General features: G+C 34.2%; 2 protein-coding genes across 2 annotated transcripts; both read left to right on the top strand.

Moving 5' to 3' along the window:
* The first annotated feature begins 975 nt into the window (after positions 1–975).
* On the top strand, positions 976–3,380 carry LOC123906403 (protein FAR-RED IMPAIRED RESPONSE 1-like). Its single transcript, XM_045956306.1, has 3 exons — positions 976–1,926; positions 2,980–3,077; positions 3,327–3,380. The coding sequence occupies exons 1-3, from the start codon at positions 978–980 to the stop codon at positions 3,351–3,353; spliced, it is 1,074 nt and encodes a 357-aa protein (XP_045812262.1). The 5' UTR covers positions 976–977; the 3' UTR covers positions 3,354–3,380.
* An 894-nt stretch (positions 3,381–4,274) lies between these two features.
* Positions 4,275–12,648, top strand: LOC123906392. Its single transcript, XM_045956305.1, has 8 exons — positions 4,275–4,807; positions 5,479–5,847; positions 5,929–6,188; positions 8,398–8,539; positions 8,702–9,073; positions 9,200–9,331; positions 9,804–9,932; positions 10,056–12,648. The coding sequence occupies exons 1-8, from the start codon at positions 4,694–4,696 to the stop codon at positions 12,294–12,296; spliced, it is 3,759 nt and encodes a 1,252-aa protein (XP_045812261.1). The 5' UTR covers positions 4,275–4,693; the 3' UTR covers positions 12,297–12,648.
* Positions 12,649–17,653: the final 5,005 nt, after the last annotated feature.

Below are 17,653 nucleotides of genomic sequence, written 5' to 3'. Positions count from 1 at the left end.
TTACGCAATTATCCGATCAAATTTTATTATACAAATTATAAATTATATAGTAAACATTGATTTCCAACTCGTTGTATATATGGACATTATAATTATTTTTTACGCATTCATCCAATCACATTTTATTACGTAAATAATTGTGAACATGTTTTAGAAACTATTAACATAAAGTGTCAACATTATTAAGTCAAAATATGATGTCATCATGTTGCAACTTTTTTTCCACAAACAAGTTTACATAAATTGAATCACAGTAACTTTTCAGAGTTAGGGTAAACCTCTAGATTCAGAAAACGACCAATATTGCAAAAGTGTAATTTTGTTTACGTGATTAGCAGGTAATAATAAATTAAATTAACAATAAAAATAAAAATAATTATGAACATGGTTTAGAAACTAATAACATAAGAGAAATGCTATCCCCAAACTCTCTCACAAACTCCTTCTAACACACTCCACTATATTGGTCCACGTTGCACCTTTTATGCAATTTAAAAAGGTAATTAATATTTTTTTATTTTAATTTTTTTTCTATAATAACTACTCACACGTTGTATGTAACCCACAATTCCCGCAAAAATAGTCTTTTTCCCTTGGCGCCACTGTGAATTCTCCTTGCCGCTACACAAATTGCAAGTTGTTCTTTTCTCTGTCAAAAAATTGTTGATGCATGCTACCATCACCTCTTTTGAAGACAACCAACATCTACAAGTCTTATATTTCACTACTACTTTCACTCTGTTATTATCTCTTAATTAAAGTAAGTTGAGATAAATTACGGGTTGATATACTATGGCAATAAATACGTGGCTTGTAGACTATCAGTTTTAGCATATAATTTTCTATTGTAATATATTTTTTATTTTGATGTTATCCAACCAACTTTATCATAAATGTATTCTTTTACGTTTGGTATACTATAATTAGTTATTTTTGTTTTTAGTAATATGGTTACTTGTTTTATAGTATAGGAATTCATGGAAGTTGATGGAAATGGAGAGCATGTTGTTGATGGGATTGAAGAGCAAGCTTTCAATGAAACTGTCGACAATGATTCATGTGCTGTTGAGGTTAATGATAAAGAACCATACACTGGAATGAAATTTGGTTCACAAGAAAATGCTCATTCATTTTACAGGGATTATGCTAAAGTTGTCGGGTTTGGAATATCAACTAAACATAGTCGTCGTTCAAAAGCTTCGAGACAGTTTATTGATGTGACTTATGCTTGCACAAGATATGGGAAGCAGCGGGAATCCATTGCACAAAATCCACGTCCTTGTTTGAAGGTGGAATGTGAGGCTAGCTTACGTATAAAAAGAAATTGTGACGGAAACTGGATTGTTCACAATTTCATTAAACATCATAACCATGAACTTTTTCCAGGATATGCACATTATTTTCCTTGTCATAGAGGAATCAATAAAGCTCAAAAGCATTGTATTGAAAATTGGCAACATGCTGGAGTGAGAACAAGCCAAATTTACGATGCAATGGCCAAACAACATGGAGGATATGAAAACATTGGTTGCTTGGAGAAAGATATCAGAAATCATTTAGATAAAGGTCGGCGCTTGGCTTTAGAATCAGGAGATGCAAATGCAATGTTGGAGTGTTTTATGCACATGCAAGAAGAAAACCCAAAATTCTTTTATGCAATAGATTTGGATGATGAGGATCGTATAAAAAATGTATTTTGGGTTGATGCAAAAGGTAGAGATGACTATCAAGAGTTTGGAGATGTGATTTCGTTTGATACCACATATATCACAAATAAGTACAAAATGCCATTTGCTCCTTTTATTGGTGTAAACAATCACTTTCAATCAAGGTTACTTGGTTGTGCATTACTCTCAGATGAGTCCACACATACTTTCACATGGTTGATGAAAACATGGCTCAGAGCAATGGGTGGAAAACCTCCGAATGCAATTATAACTGATCAAGATAGAGCAATGAAAGCATCTATTAAAGAGGTATTTCCTAATACTCGACATCGCTTTTGTCTTTGGCATATACTTCGTAAGGTGCCCGAGAAGCTTAGTCATGTATTGAGTAAACATAGAGACTTCATGATATATCTCAACATATGCATTTATAAGTCTTGGTCAAAACAACAATTTGAAGATTCATGGCATGAAATGGTAGAAAAATTTCAACTATCGAGAGATGTGTGGATTCACTCTTTATATGAAGAACGTGAACATTGGGTTCCTGTTTACATGAAGGATACTTTTTTTGGTGGCATGTCAACTACTCAGAGATCAGAGAGCATTAATTCTTTTTTTGACAAATATGTATGTAAGAAAACTACATTACGGGAATTTGTTGAAAAATATAAGGTTGCTTTACAAGATAGAGAAGAGGCGGAAATGCAAGCTGATTTTAATACATGGCACAAACAACCTGTTCTTAGGACTCCATCACCTTTTGAGAAGCAAATGTCAATGATTTATACACATGAAGTCTTCAAAAAATTTCAAGTTGAAATTTTGGGATTATCTGGATGTCGTATTGTGAAAGAGCATAAAGATAATCAAGTTACCACTTTTAAAATCTTTGACTTTCAGAAAAATGAAGAGTTTATTGTAGAGTGTGATGTATCAAAAGAGGAAATATCATGCATATGTCACTTGTTTGAGTATAATGGATATCTTTGTAGACATTCATTAATGGCACTCCAAGCTGTTGGTGTATTTGCTGTCCCGCCACATTATATATTGAGAAGATGGACCAAAGATGTTAGAAGCAAGCATCACAAAAGGAAAAAGAAAGATGTTTGTTCTAGTAAGGAGAGATATGATCATTTATATGAAAATGCTATAGAATTGCTTGAGGAAGGATCATTAAGTTTTGAGAGTTATGATTTTGCATGTCATGCACTTGAAGAGGCCCTGAAACAATGTGTAACTATCAATCAATCTTTGAAAATAGACAAGGAAAAAGTTAGTCATAACAATTTACATGAGAAGCCACTACGTGATCCTCAAGAGAAAAAAACAAAAGGTGCTCCAAGAAGAATTAAGAGTGGAATAGAGAAAGGTCGTAAAAGAACATCTAATGATAAAAAAAAGAAGGTTAGAATATTTCCACTTTATCAAAATTTCTACAATGATCTTATTTTAACATGATTTTCTCATTATTGTTATATATTTGTTGTCATTTGAAGTGATTTGAAGTCTGTCATTGTTTAAAGTGAAACAATATCTCACATGATGAAATCAAAGTTGCATCAACAATGATGGTATGACATTATACTTAATGTTTTGGCTATAAGATGCATTTTGAATTTCAACTAACTGTCTTTCATTTTCTCATTTTCACAGGCAAATCAAGAGTGTTCGAGGAGTTAATAAAGTTGTTTTAGAGATTTGTTTTGTAGGATTTTTTATTGGATTTTTGTGCAAACTAGATGATATTTTACTGGATTTGGTAGTGTTGATTTTATAATTCAGCTAGATCTTTTCACAGACCATATATTGTTACTTATATATACTTCTTAGTTTATATTCAAATATTGTTTGCAGTGGCAGTTTGCATTCAAAACACTATGTTTTAGTCCAAGAGTAGTTGATAATTAGTGTCTCGATCAACTTGTCTGGTTTACTTAAACAACCATTCAAATATTTAAAATGTGAAAGTTAGCTTCATCACTCTTCATTGCCTTCACAGATTATCCAAGTGACTATTTTTACGGGAATTGTGGGTTACATACGTGTGAGTAGTTATTATAGTAAAAAAATTAAAATAAAAAATATTAAATACCTTTTTAAATTGCTCAATCAGTAACTAATTAGACGAGTCATAAAAGGTGCAACGTGGACCAATATAGTGGAGTGTGTTAAAAGGAGTTTGTGAGAGAGTTTGAGGATAGCATTTCTCATAACATAAAGTGTCAACATTATTAAGTCAAAATATGATGTCACCATGTTGCAACTTTTTTTACACAAACAAGTTTACTTAAATGATAACTTTTCAGAGTTAGGGTAAACCTCAAGATTCAGAAAACGACCAATATTATAAAAGTGTAATTTTGTTTCCGTGATTAGCACGTAATAATAAATTAAATTAACAATAACAATATTAGTAAACAAAAAAGATAAATCATAAACTTTAACTCAACTAACAAATTATCAATATTACTAGATTAAACGTCTTTATCATATTCTTTAAACCTCTAATTTGATATCTTTATCGAATCCATCGAACCTTTATGAATTTTGGTGGTACTTATCACTTATCTAAATAAAATAAAATAAAAATAATAATAATTTAGCATTACCAAAATAAATTTTTTCACCTTGAGTATGTCTTTCTTTCTTTCTTTCTCAAACTTTTCTACAACTTCATATATATATAAATGTATAATATGTGAATGTATACATGACGACATGACACAACACACAAACACACAAACAAAGCAGTCTCACATGACACCAAATCTCATCTTCATCCTAATTGAACACACCACACCACACCCTTCCTCTTTTTCTCTCTCTAAATCTCTCTACCAATTCTCGATCTGTGAATTATTCATCTAGATTTTGTCAATTCTTTATTCATCATCCATCATTTTTTTTCATCTTCGATTCCGATTCACATCAAAATTCAATAATCCGTTTCGATCCTTATTCAAAGGAATGAAAACTTTTTTGTATCAATCTTTTTCTACATATTGAAAAATTAATTTAATATGCCAGGATTACCTCAATTCACTAATGGCTCATCGCCATCGATTAATTCTCTTTCTGCCAATGGATTTTGGTCCAAGAATCGTGATGATGTTGGTTACAATCAGCTCCATAAGGTATATATCGATCCAATTTTTTTTATTATTTTAGATGATGCTAGATCATTGTTTTGTATTGGTTGCTGTGTTGCAAATGATTGGTTATTGGATCTGGCTGGCAGTGATGAAAATTCATTGATTGATTTTTTATTTGTATGATTATTGGATGCAATCATTTTTTATTGTTTGATAATTGGTTATTTAGTTTACTTTCTTGTGTTCACATCAGTGCCTGAAAATAATGCTATATAAAAGTAAATTGATGTTACATATGGTTTGAATTTCTAGTAGTTCACAAGTTATTTATATAAGTTAACCATTAGTATGTATTGTACTAATGTGAACCATTGTTATTTTATTTTATATATTAAAAATGTATTGGCTTGTATAAACTATGAAGCATGGGCACATACACCGGACACTGACACGTCCACGCCCGATAATAATTTGAGAAAATGATGTAATTCAAAGTAGTCATAAGTATCGTGTCGTGTCAGTGTTTGATGAGTGTCCATGCATCATAGCTTGTTGTAAATAAGGAGCCGATATTGGAATTGATAATATAAGTCACAGGAATAGAGAATGTGTTGTGCATGTTGTTACCATTTTCTTGGAGATAAATTTGTGGTTCGTAATATCCTTAACGGTTTCATTTTTGTGTTTATTGTTTTTATTTATTTGTGATATAGTTTTGGAGTGAGTTGTCACCACAAGCTCGGCAGGAACTCTTGAGGATAGACAAGCAAACCCTTTTTGAGCAAGCGCGAAAAAATATGTACTGCTCCAGATGCAATGGATTGCTTCTTGAAGGCTTTTTGCAGATCGTTATGTATGGAAAATCTTTGCAGCAAGAAGGAACATGTGTTCAGTTTCCTTGTGGCAGACATGGGGGTTTCAAAAATCCAAATAACGGTGGATCATCGATTTCCAATGGGGTCCTAGATGACATTCAAGATCCATCAGTCCATCCTTGGGGAGGTTTGACAACAACGCGTGAGGGTTCACTCACACTTATGGATTGCTACTTGTACTCAAAGTCTCTGAAGGGACTTCAAATTGTAAGTGTGGCGTATTTGTATTGGGTTCTCGTGATGCAATCATTTTCCCTGTTTGGTAGCTTATCATTTTTATAATATCAGGTATTTGACGGCGCACGCGCTAGGGAGCGGGAAAGAGAACTGCTTTATCCTGATGCCTGTGGTGGCGGAGGCCGTGGTTGGATAAGCCAAGGAATAGTGAGTTACGGTAGAGGGCATGGGACAAGGGAAACTTGTGCCCTACATACTGCCAGACTTTCATGTGACACACTGGTGGATTTTTGGTCGGCACTGGGTGAGGAGACAAGACAATCTCTTCTAAGGATGAAGGAAGAAGATTTTATAGAGAGACTCATGTTCAGGTGTGATTTCTATTTGACCATTACCCATAGTGTGTTATCTTAGATAATGTAGGGCCGTAACAGCCACTAAACAATAATAATTTGTAGTAATGATAGTATCGAATGTTTTATTACCTATTTTACTTTATTGACTTGAGTATATTTTCCTTAGATGCAGTATGCAATGACACTTGTAGTTCGCTTACATTGAATGCATTTTAAAAAAGGACAAAAACTCATTTTAGGCATGAATGCGCGTGCGTGATGACTGTCATAGATTTTCATGCTACAACGTTAAATAATTCAACATTTTTTTTATTCTAACAGATAAAATAATTAAATATTTTAACTGTTACTTTATTGTCTATATATTTTAGAAATTTTAACATTTTGCTCTTATTCTTTCCCTTTTCTCATATTCGTTTGAAGTGAGCTGTTAAAGAAGATAATTGATATCAAATTGTTGCGGTATATAATATTAACGTGCCATTTTCTTCATTTCCAAATTCTATCGTTTTATGACTTTTATGTATTTATTTGCAACATCTATTTTATTTATATTTTTTATTGCTATTTTTTTATTTTATTTTTATACTTTGTGGCAATTGAATTTTTCAAATAGAATTCTTATGAGTCTGATTTTGAAAAATTGAAGTAGAAAATAATTGAAAAAAATATTTCAATCTCAATGTGATGCTCATTTACATTATATTAAGTCTCTCTAATGATTCCACTTAAGTTATGAAATTGTGATCGAACAATCCTACATACGATGTTGAAAGCACTACTAGTCCTCATTTACATTATTATAGAAATTGTGATAGAACAATTACCTGTATATGATGTTGAAAACACTACTAGTTCGCTCAAATGACGAATTCTGTTTCTTGCGGTATACGTAAGAAAATGAAATTATTATGTATCTACTACATCATTTTCTTTTTGCATCTCAATACTTGTTTACTTAGTATTTTTGGCTAGCATTTTATCTCAATACTTGATATTATTATATGTTGGAAATTCCGCCTTCATTGCGGTCCGCCCCCATCCGCCTAATTGCCGCGTTTGGGCTGCCTTCATTGCAGCCTCCAACACCTTCATTGTGTTGGGTGTGATGGGGTGGATTTAGTCCCACATTGCAAAGAGATATGGCATGTGTAGCGTTTATATAGCTTTGGCAATCCTCACCTTACAAGCCGGTTTTGTGAGGATGAGTTAGGCCCAATATAAAATCTGACATGGTATCAGAGCCTATCCTAGATCTATTGTTGGGCTTCCCGCATCATCCACGCTTCAGGCCCATTGGGCCCGAGCGTGAGGGGGTGTGTTGGAAATTCCGCCTTCATTGCGGTCCGCCCCCATCCGCCTAATTGCCGCGTTTGGGCTGCCTTCATTGCAGCCTCCAACACCTTCATTGTGTTGGGTGTGATGGGGTGGATTTAGTCCCACATTGCAAAGAGATATGGCATGTGTAGCGTTTATATAGCTTTGGCAATCCTCACCTTACAAGCCGGTTTTGTGAGGATGAGTTAGGCCCAATATAAAATCTGACATGGTATCAGAGCCTATCCTAGATCTATTGTTGGGCTTCCCGCATCATCCACGCTTCAGGCCCATTGGGCCCGAGCGTGAGGGGGTGTGTTGGAAATTCCGCCTTCATTGCGGTCCGCCCCCATCCGCCTAATTGCCGCGTTTGGGCTGCCTTCATTGCAGCCTCCAACACCTTCATTGTGTTGGGTGTGATGGGGTGGATTTAGTCCCACATTGCAAAGAGATATGGCATGTGTAGCGTTTATATAGCTTTGGCAATCCTCACCTTACAAGCCGGTTTTGTGAGGATGAGTTAGGCCCAATATAAAATTTGACATTATATATCTACTACATCATTTTCTTCCTTGGCATTTTTAAATTTTTTTTTTGACATTATGTCCGGTTGCTGGCTTGTTCCACTTCCAAAGAAAACTTGTTGCTTTCTATTGTTTTAATGCTATTAGATTTTGAAGATTTATTTCCTTTGGTTATTAAGCAAATTATTTTCCTAAACTTTGTTCGCATGCTACTTCGAATATGTGAAATTTTCATATAATTTGTTGCATGATATAGTTTATAGTATTGTTGAAAGTATATGACTCTGTCCTTGAGGGTATTGCTTGTGTGTGTGTACATATATATTATTTATTACTACATTTTATTTTTAGATTTTACTAAAAGCTTACCTTTTGTTTATCAGGTTTGATAGCAAGAGGTTTTGCAGAGATTGTAGAAGAAATGTTATTCGAGAATTCAAGGAGCTAAAAGAACTGAAGCGCATGCGTAGAGAACCTCGTTGCACCAGTTGGTTTTGTGTTGCCGATACTGCATTTCAGTATGAGGTATGACTTCCATATTTCTATGCTGTGAAATCTGCTGTGATTCAGATTTCAATGGTAGATTCTTTAATATCATTTGTATGAAATAGACGATTTATCATGCTACATGTTAGGATTAGGACTATATTAGATACTGTTCTTAATTCAATACATCTTCTTTTTCAGGTATCTGATGACTCAATTCAAGCGGATTGGCGTCAAACATTTGCAGATACTGTAGGATCGTATCATCACTTTGAGTGGGCTGTGGGGACAACCGAAGGAAAAGCAGACATTTTGGAATTTGAAAATGTTGGAACAAATGGATGTGTTCAAGTCAGTGGCCTAGATCTTGGTGGCTTGAGTGCATGCTTCATTACCCTCCGAGCTTGGAAACTAGATGGCCGATGTACTGAGTTTTGTGTTAAAGCTCATGCATTAAAGGGCCAAGAGTGCGTACATTGCAGGCTAATTGTAGGGGATGGTTATGTTACCATCACAAAAGGAGAAAGTATTAAAAGATTCTTTGAGCATGCTGAAGAGGCGGAAGAAGAAGAGGTACTTCATGTTTCATTAAGGAAATTGGATTCCCTTCTAATGTCCAAAATTCATGGAATTTAAAAAATCGTTTATGAGGAATGTTGTCTAAGTTTCATCAGTTAATTATACAATGCTTGCTTCTAGGATGATGATTTGATGGACAAAGATGGGAATGAGCTTGATGGAGAATGCACTCGTCCGCAAAAGCATGCGAAGAGCCCTGAACTTGCTCGAGAATTTCTTCTAGATGCTGCTACAGTTATATTCAAAGAGCAGGTATGCTTTGCTTTATTGCTATTTTGTGCTTAAAAATCTTTTTTTATTCCACCTTCTATGAACATCTTTACAGTACACTATCTTTGAATTTTGAGGTTTTGTCATCCGTAACTATCAAAATTAAAGGATAATATGGCACTCTTCACGAAACAGTATAATTGATAAGGCGAGGGGTAAAAATCAATACGTCAAATGAATAAAAATTTATATTGGAAAGGGTACTGTTTAGTTTTGGATTTAGGATGGCATTACTATTAGGCATGTGTTGAACTTCATATTGTAATCCAATCTATTTCACTTTATAATAAGAAAAAGTTTAATGCATTCTGCAGACTATGTTTTTACTCTTTGTTTATTTTGCCAGACTTGTTGGTTTAAGTAAAACTTATGGATGTTTGGATTTTTTTTGCATTGGCCATGGTTTTTGTGTGTAGTCATCTTGTTCTGCTTCTAACTATGTCTGTATTTACAGGTAGAAAAAGCTTTCAGAGAAGGAACAGCACGTCAAAATGCGCATAGCATATTCGTTTGTCTTGCACTAAAATTGCTGGAGGAACGAGTTCATGTAGCATGCAAAGAGATCATTACATTAGAAAAGCAGGTCTTAATGATGATGCTTTTATTAGGAACAGATTATTGAGAATTAAATGAAAAAACTGAGATCTTGCTTCTATCTATCTTGTGAATATACTTCCTAAATCCTAATTATATGATATTTTTGCAGACGAAACTTCTTGAGGAAGAAGAAAAGGAAAAACGTGAAGAAGAAGAGCGCAAGGAGAGGAAAAGAGCAAAAGAACGAGAAAAAAAACTTAGGAGAAAGGAAAGACTAAAAGGAAAGGATAAGAATAAAGAGGAAAAGTGTTCTGAGTCAATTGATGTTCCTAGCTCTCCTGAAGCAACAAAGGAAGAACTGCCTGCACCTGCTGATACAGAGCAAAATAACGCTATTACATGCAGGAATTCTGTTATTGCAACAGATGAGACTAATATATCACAGGATGATTATCCTAACATCCAAGATGAAGAGTTCTCGAGTGAGTGTAGTACTTTCAGAGCACAAGACTATGCTTATGATGACTATGATGGAGACATTGCAAATGCACATGAAAGGAATGGTACTTCCAAAGTTGAACAACCAAAATTTTATCGTCAAAGACTTAGATATAGGAAAGAGTTTCAAGTCGATATGTCTTCAAAGTGGTCTGACAGGCACCATAATGCAGTTGTTCACGAAAATGGTGGAATGGTAGGAAGATCTGAGCCAAGACACTATGGAGATAATTTTGGGACATCTTCCAGGGGAATCAGTGGTGGATTGAACAGACAATCAAAAATAAATGTTCCGAAAACCAATGGTCGTAACGTTGGTCATAAGTGCAATGACAAGTTCTATAGTTCCAACTACCGGATGAGTGAAAAATATGATTTCCATTCCTGCAGCTGTAGCGTGAACAATAGAATGACCAGAGGTAGCCGCGAGATGAAAGCCACTAGTGTGTCTGAATCTGCTGTAGATACATCTAGGCAGTTTTATCGGGGTAGTAAGTATAATCAGGGAGACTTAATGCATGAGAGTAGCGGAAGACCCAAAAACAGAGTCTTCTCAGGGAACTATCCAAGTAGGGATATGCTTCAACCAAAGAAAGTTTGGGAGCCTACGGAATCGCTCAATAAGTATGCACGTAGTAATTCAGACTCTGATGTTACGTTGAGGTCCACAGGTCAAGTATTACAGACGTTCGATCCAGTCAGGTCACCTGTTGATGAAGTTGATGATTCAGGTGAAATTGACAATGATGATAGTGATTTGAAGAGCGGTGGAATCACTCCAGGTTGTCAGAATGATCTTGATGCAGAAGCTGAAGGATCTTGCAGCTCCACAGAAATTGGATCCGAGGAACCTGCAATAAGTCCGACAAGGAGATCGGCCATGAATAATTCTTCTGATCGCAGTCAGGGTAGCATTTCTAGTTCCGATAACTGCTCATCATGCTTAAGTGAGGGCGATAATAATACAACCTCTTCAAACCCTGAAAATACAGAATTCTCAAATTCAGATTCTGAAGATGCTAGCCAAAAATACGAAGTAACAGATAGTTCAACCTGCGTTGACAATGGCGTGTCTGGCTGTTATGAACCTGAGATCGAGAAAACTCATAATGCAAATGGTGTGGGTTTGTCAAGCAGATCGCTATCTGTTCCATCCTTGGATGCAGCAGAAAGTGAAGTGTTTGGGAGTCCTGTGTTAGAAACTGCCCAAAGTTTTGAAAATGGTATTTCTTTCGCCAATGTATGTTCTCAAGCTGAAAGCATTCTTCCTCCAATGCCAAACCGAAACATACAGTTTCCTGTGTTTCAGACCCCTTCAGCAATGAGTTACTACCATCAAAACCCAGTTTCATGGCCAGCTGCTCCTGCTATGCCCTTTGTACACCCAAATCACTATTTATATGCTGGCCCTCTTGGATATAACTTGAATGAGGACCCTCGGTTCTGCTTGCAGTATGGTTCCTTACAGCAACCAACACCCCAATTTAACCCTGCTGCAATTCCAGTTTATCATCCAGTTGCCAGAACAAACGGCTTAAATGGAGAGGAACTGAGTCAAATTTCTAAGCCGGCATCCATGCAAGAGCGTTTTAATGAATCTATGGCAGAAAGGGTTATTCCAGTTGCAGCTAATTCAAGAAAAGGACTGAATGGGGAAGACCAACGTGGCAATTCCGCCAAGTCACAAGATAGTAACGGTGGGTTTTCCTTGTTTCATTTTGGTGGGCCTGTAGCATTTTCAAATGAACGCAAAACGGCTAGTGCATCTTCAGAAAATGTTGGAGATTTCAACTCAAAAAGTTCGCCAGATCAAGTTGAAAAAGATCATGGTTGCAATAAGAAAGAGACTGCTTTCATGGAGGAGTACAACTTGTTTGCGGCGAGTAATACCTTAAGGTTTACAATTTTCTAAAAGTGAGAAGTATAAGGGGCAACCGTTGTGGTATTCAGTCCCCATCTTCATGTGGCTTTGGAGGTTTGAGGTATCTTGTAATTTGGGAAACAATAAGCTTCTTTCAGCAATTTCTTATTTTATTCTATAGATTTATTAGTTGATTGTTATCCAATTTCTCTTTGTTTTGGCTTTCAAGGATTTTTTTATTTTTTTATATGTGAGATTACAATTATAAGTTTAAGAGAGGCATTTGTTTGTGCCAATTTTCTTTCCCTTGTCATGTTGCAAACCAAAGCTGCTTCATTGTGGAAACTATATGGGGATTTTGAATGAACATTATCAATGTGATTAAAGTGCTAAATTTGCTTGACTCTACTTACTATTTTTCTCAACTTTCATGGTAGCTCGATTCAGAATTACATCTTGTCATCTCTAATGTGAGCATCTCACTTTAACCTCATAATTTGGACTCAGGAGAGACGCAAAATTCTTGTTTTTGCATTGTCTTGCAGAAATTTTAGGTTTCATACAGTGTACACTCGTCTTCCTTGAAGATAGGATGCCGTATTGATGGTTCACATCACCTTCTATAATGTTCAATTACAAACTCACCGCCTATAAAATGCCGGCACTTTTCAGATTGAGTGTGTTTTGATGTTGGACCTCCGTTGTTGGGTCCAACACGACACTTTTCAGATTAAGTGTGTTTTGATGCTGGACCTGCGTTGTCGGGTCCGACATGACACTGACACATGATTACAATGAATTATATCATTTTTAAAAATTATTATCAATGTTGATGTGCTGTATCCAGTGTACATGTATGTATTTGTGTTTCATACTCATTACAAATAGCTTATGCGGCAAACATGTGTCGGAATGTGAGAAAATTTCCATCCCTGTGTTCCAAACGAGCAGTGAACATGCTAGAAACACATTCCTATGAGTTCGTTGATGTGTTGGAAATAATTCACTTACCAAAAACACACACCTTCTCTGTCAAAAAAAAAACACACACACACACACACACACAACTTCACTTTTGACGGTGAACATTAAGATTGAAGTGTGAAAATGAAGCTTCGCATTGATACGTATTCAAAATGGACCATGTTGAGGATCATTTATGAATGTGCGAAGAGCATAGTATATACTAGTTAACCATCCAGGTTTTAGTGCGCCAAAATTACTCCAAAGACTTGTACAAAATCAACATATCTTGGTTTCAAATGGTTTGTGACTGAGTTAGATTCCCTGGTAACATCATTTTCACAAAAATTTACATTTCTCACATACCAAAAAAGAGAATACATTTTAGGCTAAAAAAAGAATTAGATGAACTTGTCTACAAATTGACAAATTCTAGTTTAACCGAGAAAAAAGTTGAAATTAATTATTGAGTGAAGACTATTTTAGTCCTTCACAATTTTTTATAGTCCAATTTAGTCTTCGACATAAATAAAATCAAAATTAATCCATAATTTGTCCCTAATATAAAATAGACATGTACTTTTATTTTTGTGAGAGGCTGTTAGAAAGTTGCAATTAATCAAAAATTAATCTTCACTCTTAATTATTCTAAGTAACATTTTTTCCAGAATGTTCTTTGATTCTCTTACCACTCTTTGTTTATCTCTCCCTCCTCCCTTCTCTCATAAACTCCATAGATGATCAATCTGCAACTACTTTGAAAACTCACAAGGTTCAATTTGCAAAATTTTAAAATATACAAGGATTAATGTGTAAATTCTGAAACATTAGTCTAGTTTGCATAATTAAAAAAACAATTTGAGATTAATGTGATTTGAAATACTCTCAACTTAGTTTTAACAAAATACTTTATAAAATGTCATGTGAACTTAGCTCAATTGGCAAAGACATCGCATTATATATGCATGTGCTGATGTTCGAACCCCAAATACTCGTGACTCCACTTATTCACCTTTAAGGTGAAATTTTCTAGCCACTAGGCTAGATAACCAAAAATTTCTTCATTTTTAAAATTCACCAAAATTATCATCCAATGCAACTTAGATCAATGAATTTGCATTTCAGGTGATTTCATTCTTTTATTTATTTAATGTTAAAATCAAGTTCCTGTTTATTTTGCAATATGATTTTTTTTCTAAAGAATAGAGACAATGACCTAGCAAGAGCATATAACATCTTTAAACCAGCACTTACATATGAAAACATATTTTATAACATAAAGCTGGAGTTCATACTTCATACACTATATATTTTACATAAAGCAAAAGAGTCTCAAAACAAACTACTAGAAAACCATGCAAGTTTTAAGAGGTATCCAAAATATCTAACCCCTCAAAAAAACTCCAGCTACATACATAAGTTTTTAAGGGCATCCTCTCAATATGCTTCAGTCAAAAACTAATTTCTGAACTACCTCATAAAACTTCTTTACCCTGCATAAGTTTAGTTCAGTCAACATTGTCATTGTCAAGGTTTGAGTCCTGTTGTAAAAATTACAACTTGGCTTATCGCCTTATCATAGCCAGCTTTGTACTGCCGTTGATTTTCACCCTTCAACTCTTCAATTTGAGCTTTCAACTTGTTGACAATTAACTTGTGAGCATCTTCTTTGATTAATAATTTTGTTTTCATATTTGAATTTTCCTCCATCAAGTCTTTTTCTCTTCCTACCAATCGGCTCTTCTCCACACTTGATTCTTCCAAAGATTTCTTCAGTTTGTTCAGTTCATCTTTGAGACTAGTCATCTCAGCCATATTCTTCCCGTATTCAGACATCTTCTTCTTCTTCAATTCATTAACCTCTCCAACATATTTCTTTTCATTTTCAGACAACTTCTTATGCAATTCAGAAATCTCAGCAACATAAGTCTTGTTTTTCTTTTCCATATCACGAAACTTTCCCGCAAGAACACGAAGACGGAAGTTTGATCGAACGGAATCTGCCAAGCTTGTTTGGAGTACCCTTTCTAACTCCAACTCCTCAACTTTTTCTGTAAACTTTTCCTGAATGAAATGCTTATCAATAAGCTCTCCTAATGGGAAATGATCATCCCATATTGAAGTGGCATCACCATCACCACTACCATTGATGTTAGGGACAAACGCAGTCCACATTTCATCCCTCCCTTCCGAAGAACTAGGCTGGTTGTTTCCACGAATTTGTACAGGAGGTGAACTTGAAACCTCGAGTCGAGCCCGTTTTCTTTCAGCATTCATGAGAGGAGTGTTCGGAGAATTATTGCTTGGAGCTTCCTGTGATGAGTTCCTTAAGAAATTAGCCACCCTCTTATTTCCATCAAGCAGCTCTTTCGCAGACACATCTTTCACCAAATTTATGGACATCCTTCCTGGAAAAAACACATGGAAAGCCAAGTTAGTAGTAGAAAGCACAAAATCAAAAATAAAAACATGAAGGATTATTAGAATAAGCTACTCAAAAACTGACACAGGAACTCATTATCATCCTCCTCATCATCAATGTCTAACAAACAAATTCTAACCATTTCCATGATACATTATGGTACTAGCAAACAAATAACAGGGGGACAACAAAAATTAAAGATGACTTTGAATTGAAATCACAAAGAAATTGAATAACTCACTCCAAAATCTTTCTGAATTAAATTCATCAACAACTTACTAATTAAGGATTTAAACCTGTTGACAATGATCAATGAAAAACCAAAACCACCCATGACGACATTTAACCGTTAGATTTATAAATCTGGACAGAGTTAGGAAAGAAAGAAGACTCTTCCCCAGGCGGTATGGCTTAGTTTGACGGCAATGATCACAAAAGAAATCCCATGTTGTTTGGCTCATACCACATTCTTCGACTTTTCGGGTAAACAACAACAATTATCACAACTATGAATGCAAAGAAAAGAAGAAAGGTAACAATAATCCACAATGTACACATGCATATCAACTCCAGAACAAGCACATTCAAAACTAAAATTATACAAAAACATGGTTCTGTACTCACAATGTTCCATTTTCTCTACTCACTCACACCTAATTTTACAAACACATGAAACATCAATTTGATAGAAAACAAACAACAAAGAAATCTTTTCCCTGACTAACAAATAAACCTCACCATCTTTAATTATATTTGTCATATTGGTCTTTTCTATAAGGGACATTTGTAACATTAATTAGTTAAAAGATCAATATGAAACTAATAAATAAGTTATGAGACTAATTTATAACATTAATTAGTTAAGGGATCAATATTAAAGTAATAAATAAGCTAATGGATCAATTGTCTAGCCTAGAAAAAATGTGATTTTATGTTGTATTAGTTTTGAATGTATTGAAATAAAAAACATACTATTATACCAATAATAAATTGGTCCTGGAAATTTCGTCTTAACAAAAAACATATACTATTATCTCTTTTGTTATTAATGTTATAAACTAAACTATTTAATAAAACTTTTTTATTTGTTTTTTTACTAATAAGTTAAGAGAATAATAGGCATAAAAGGATTGATAAAAATACCAACAAAGTTGGCATGCCAAGAGACCCTCATCGTCGACTATATTCTTATAATAATAATAATATATAATAGACTTTAATGCACTTTTGATCTTCTATTTTGAAAAATCTGAACTTTTGATCCCCTTATTTTCAAAGCCAACTTTTTGATCCCTAATTTTGGAAAACCTGAAGTTTTAATTTCCCTATTTTAGATTTTTCTGAATTTTAGTCCCCCAACTCAATTTGGTAAGACTTTTGCTGATGTGTCAAACTCATTAATGACGTGGCAGTTTTCATATTGACAAAACATTTCTATGTCATTAATATTTTTTTAAATCAAATATTTTAAAAGTGTTAAAATAATAAAATAATTAATGATAATTATAAAACAATAAAATAAACCTCTTTACATTATATAATAATAACTAAATTTATTGATAAAAAAAACTAAATTAAAACTCTGTACATTATTATATAACTAAAATTCAATAAATTACTCAAAGAAGTCAGAAAAGCAAATGTTGGTTCCCAATCATGACACCCAAAGAAATCAGAAACACAAATTATCACACTCGTGTTAACATCATTCGTCTTTGTTCGCTCCCTCTCAATCGTTCATTACCTTTGTTCTCAATCGTTAACTTTTTTTGGGTAATTTACTGATTTTTTTTTATTATATATATGTATAGAGGTTAATTTTACTGATTTTTTAAATTATTATTAATTATTTTATTGTTTAATACTTTTAAAATATTTGATGTAAAAAAATTAAAGACATGGAAACATTTTGTCATCATGGCACTGCCACGTCAATAATAAGTTTGACACATCAGCAAAAATTTGACCAAATTGAGTTTGAGGACTAAAATTCAAAAAATCTTAAATAGGGGATCAAAACTTT

The sequence above is a fragment of the Trifolium pratense genome, linkage group LG1 (assembly GCF_020283565.1).
Source record: "Trifolium pratense cultivar HEN17-A07 linkage group LG1, ARS_RC_1.1, whole genome shotgun sequence".
In the NCBI taxonomy this organism is placed as follows: domain Eukaryota; kingdom Viridiplantae; phylum Streptophyta; class Magnoliopsida; order Fabales; family Fabaceae; genus Trifolium; species Trifolium pratense.
This window is presented reverse-complemented; position numbering and strand designations above follow the sequence as displayed.

Coding starts and splice junctions, on each gene's coding strand:
- LOC123906392 (XM_045956305.1), top strand. CDS start 4,694: ATGCCAGGATTACCTCAATTCACTAATGGCTCATCGCCATCGATTAAT. Junction 4,808..5,478: donor GTTACAATCAGCTCCATAAG/GTATATATCGAT, acceptor TTTGTGATATAG/TTTTGGAGTGAGTTGTCACC. Junction 8,540..8,701: donor ATACTGCATTTCAGTATGAG/GTATGACTTCCA, acceptor CTTCTTTTTCAG/GTATCTGATGACTCAATTCA.
- LOC123906403 (XM_045956306.1), top strand. CDS start 978: ATGGAAGTTGATGGAAATGGAGAGCATGTTGTTGATGGGATTGAAGAG. Junction 1,927..2,979: donor AATGGGTGGAAAACCTCCGA/ATGCAATTATAA, acceptor AGAAGCCACTAC/GTGATCCTCAAGAGAAAAAA. Junction 3,078..3,326: donor CTAATGATAAAAAAAAGAAG/GTTAGAATATTT, acceptor TCATTTTCACAG/GCAAATCAAGAGTGTTCGAG.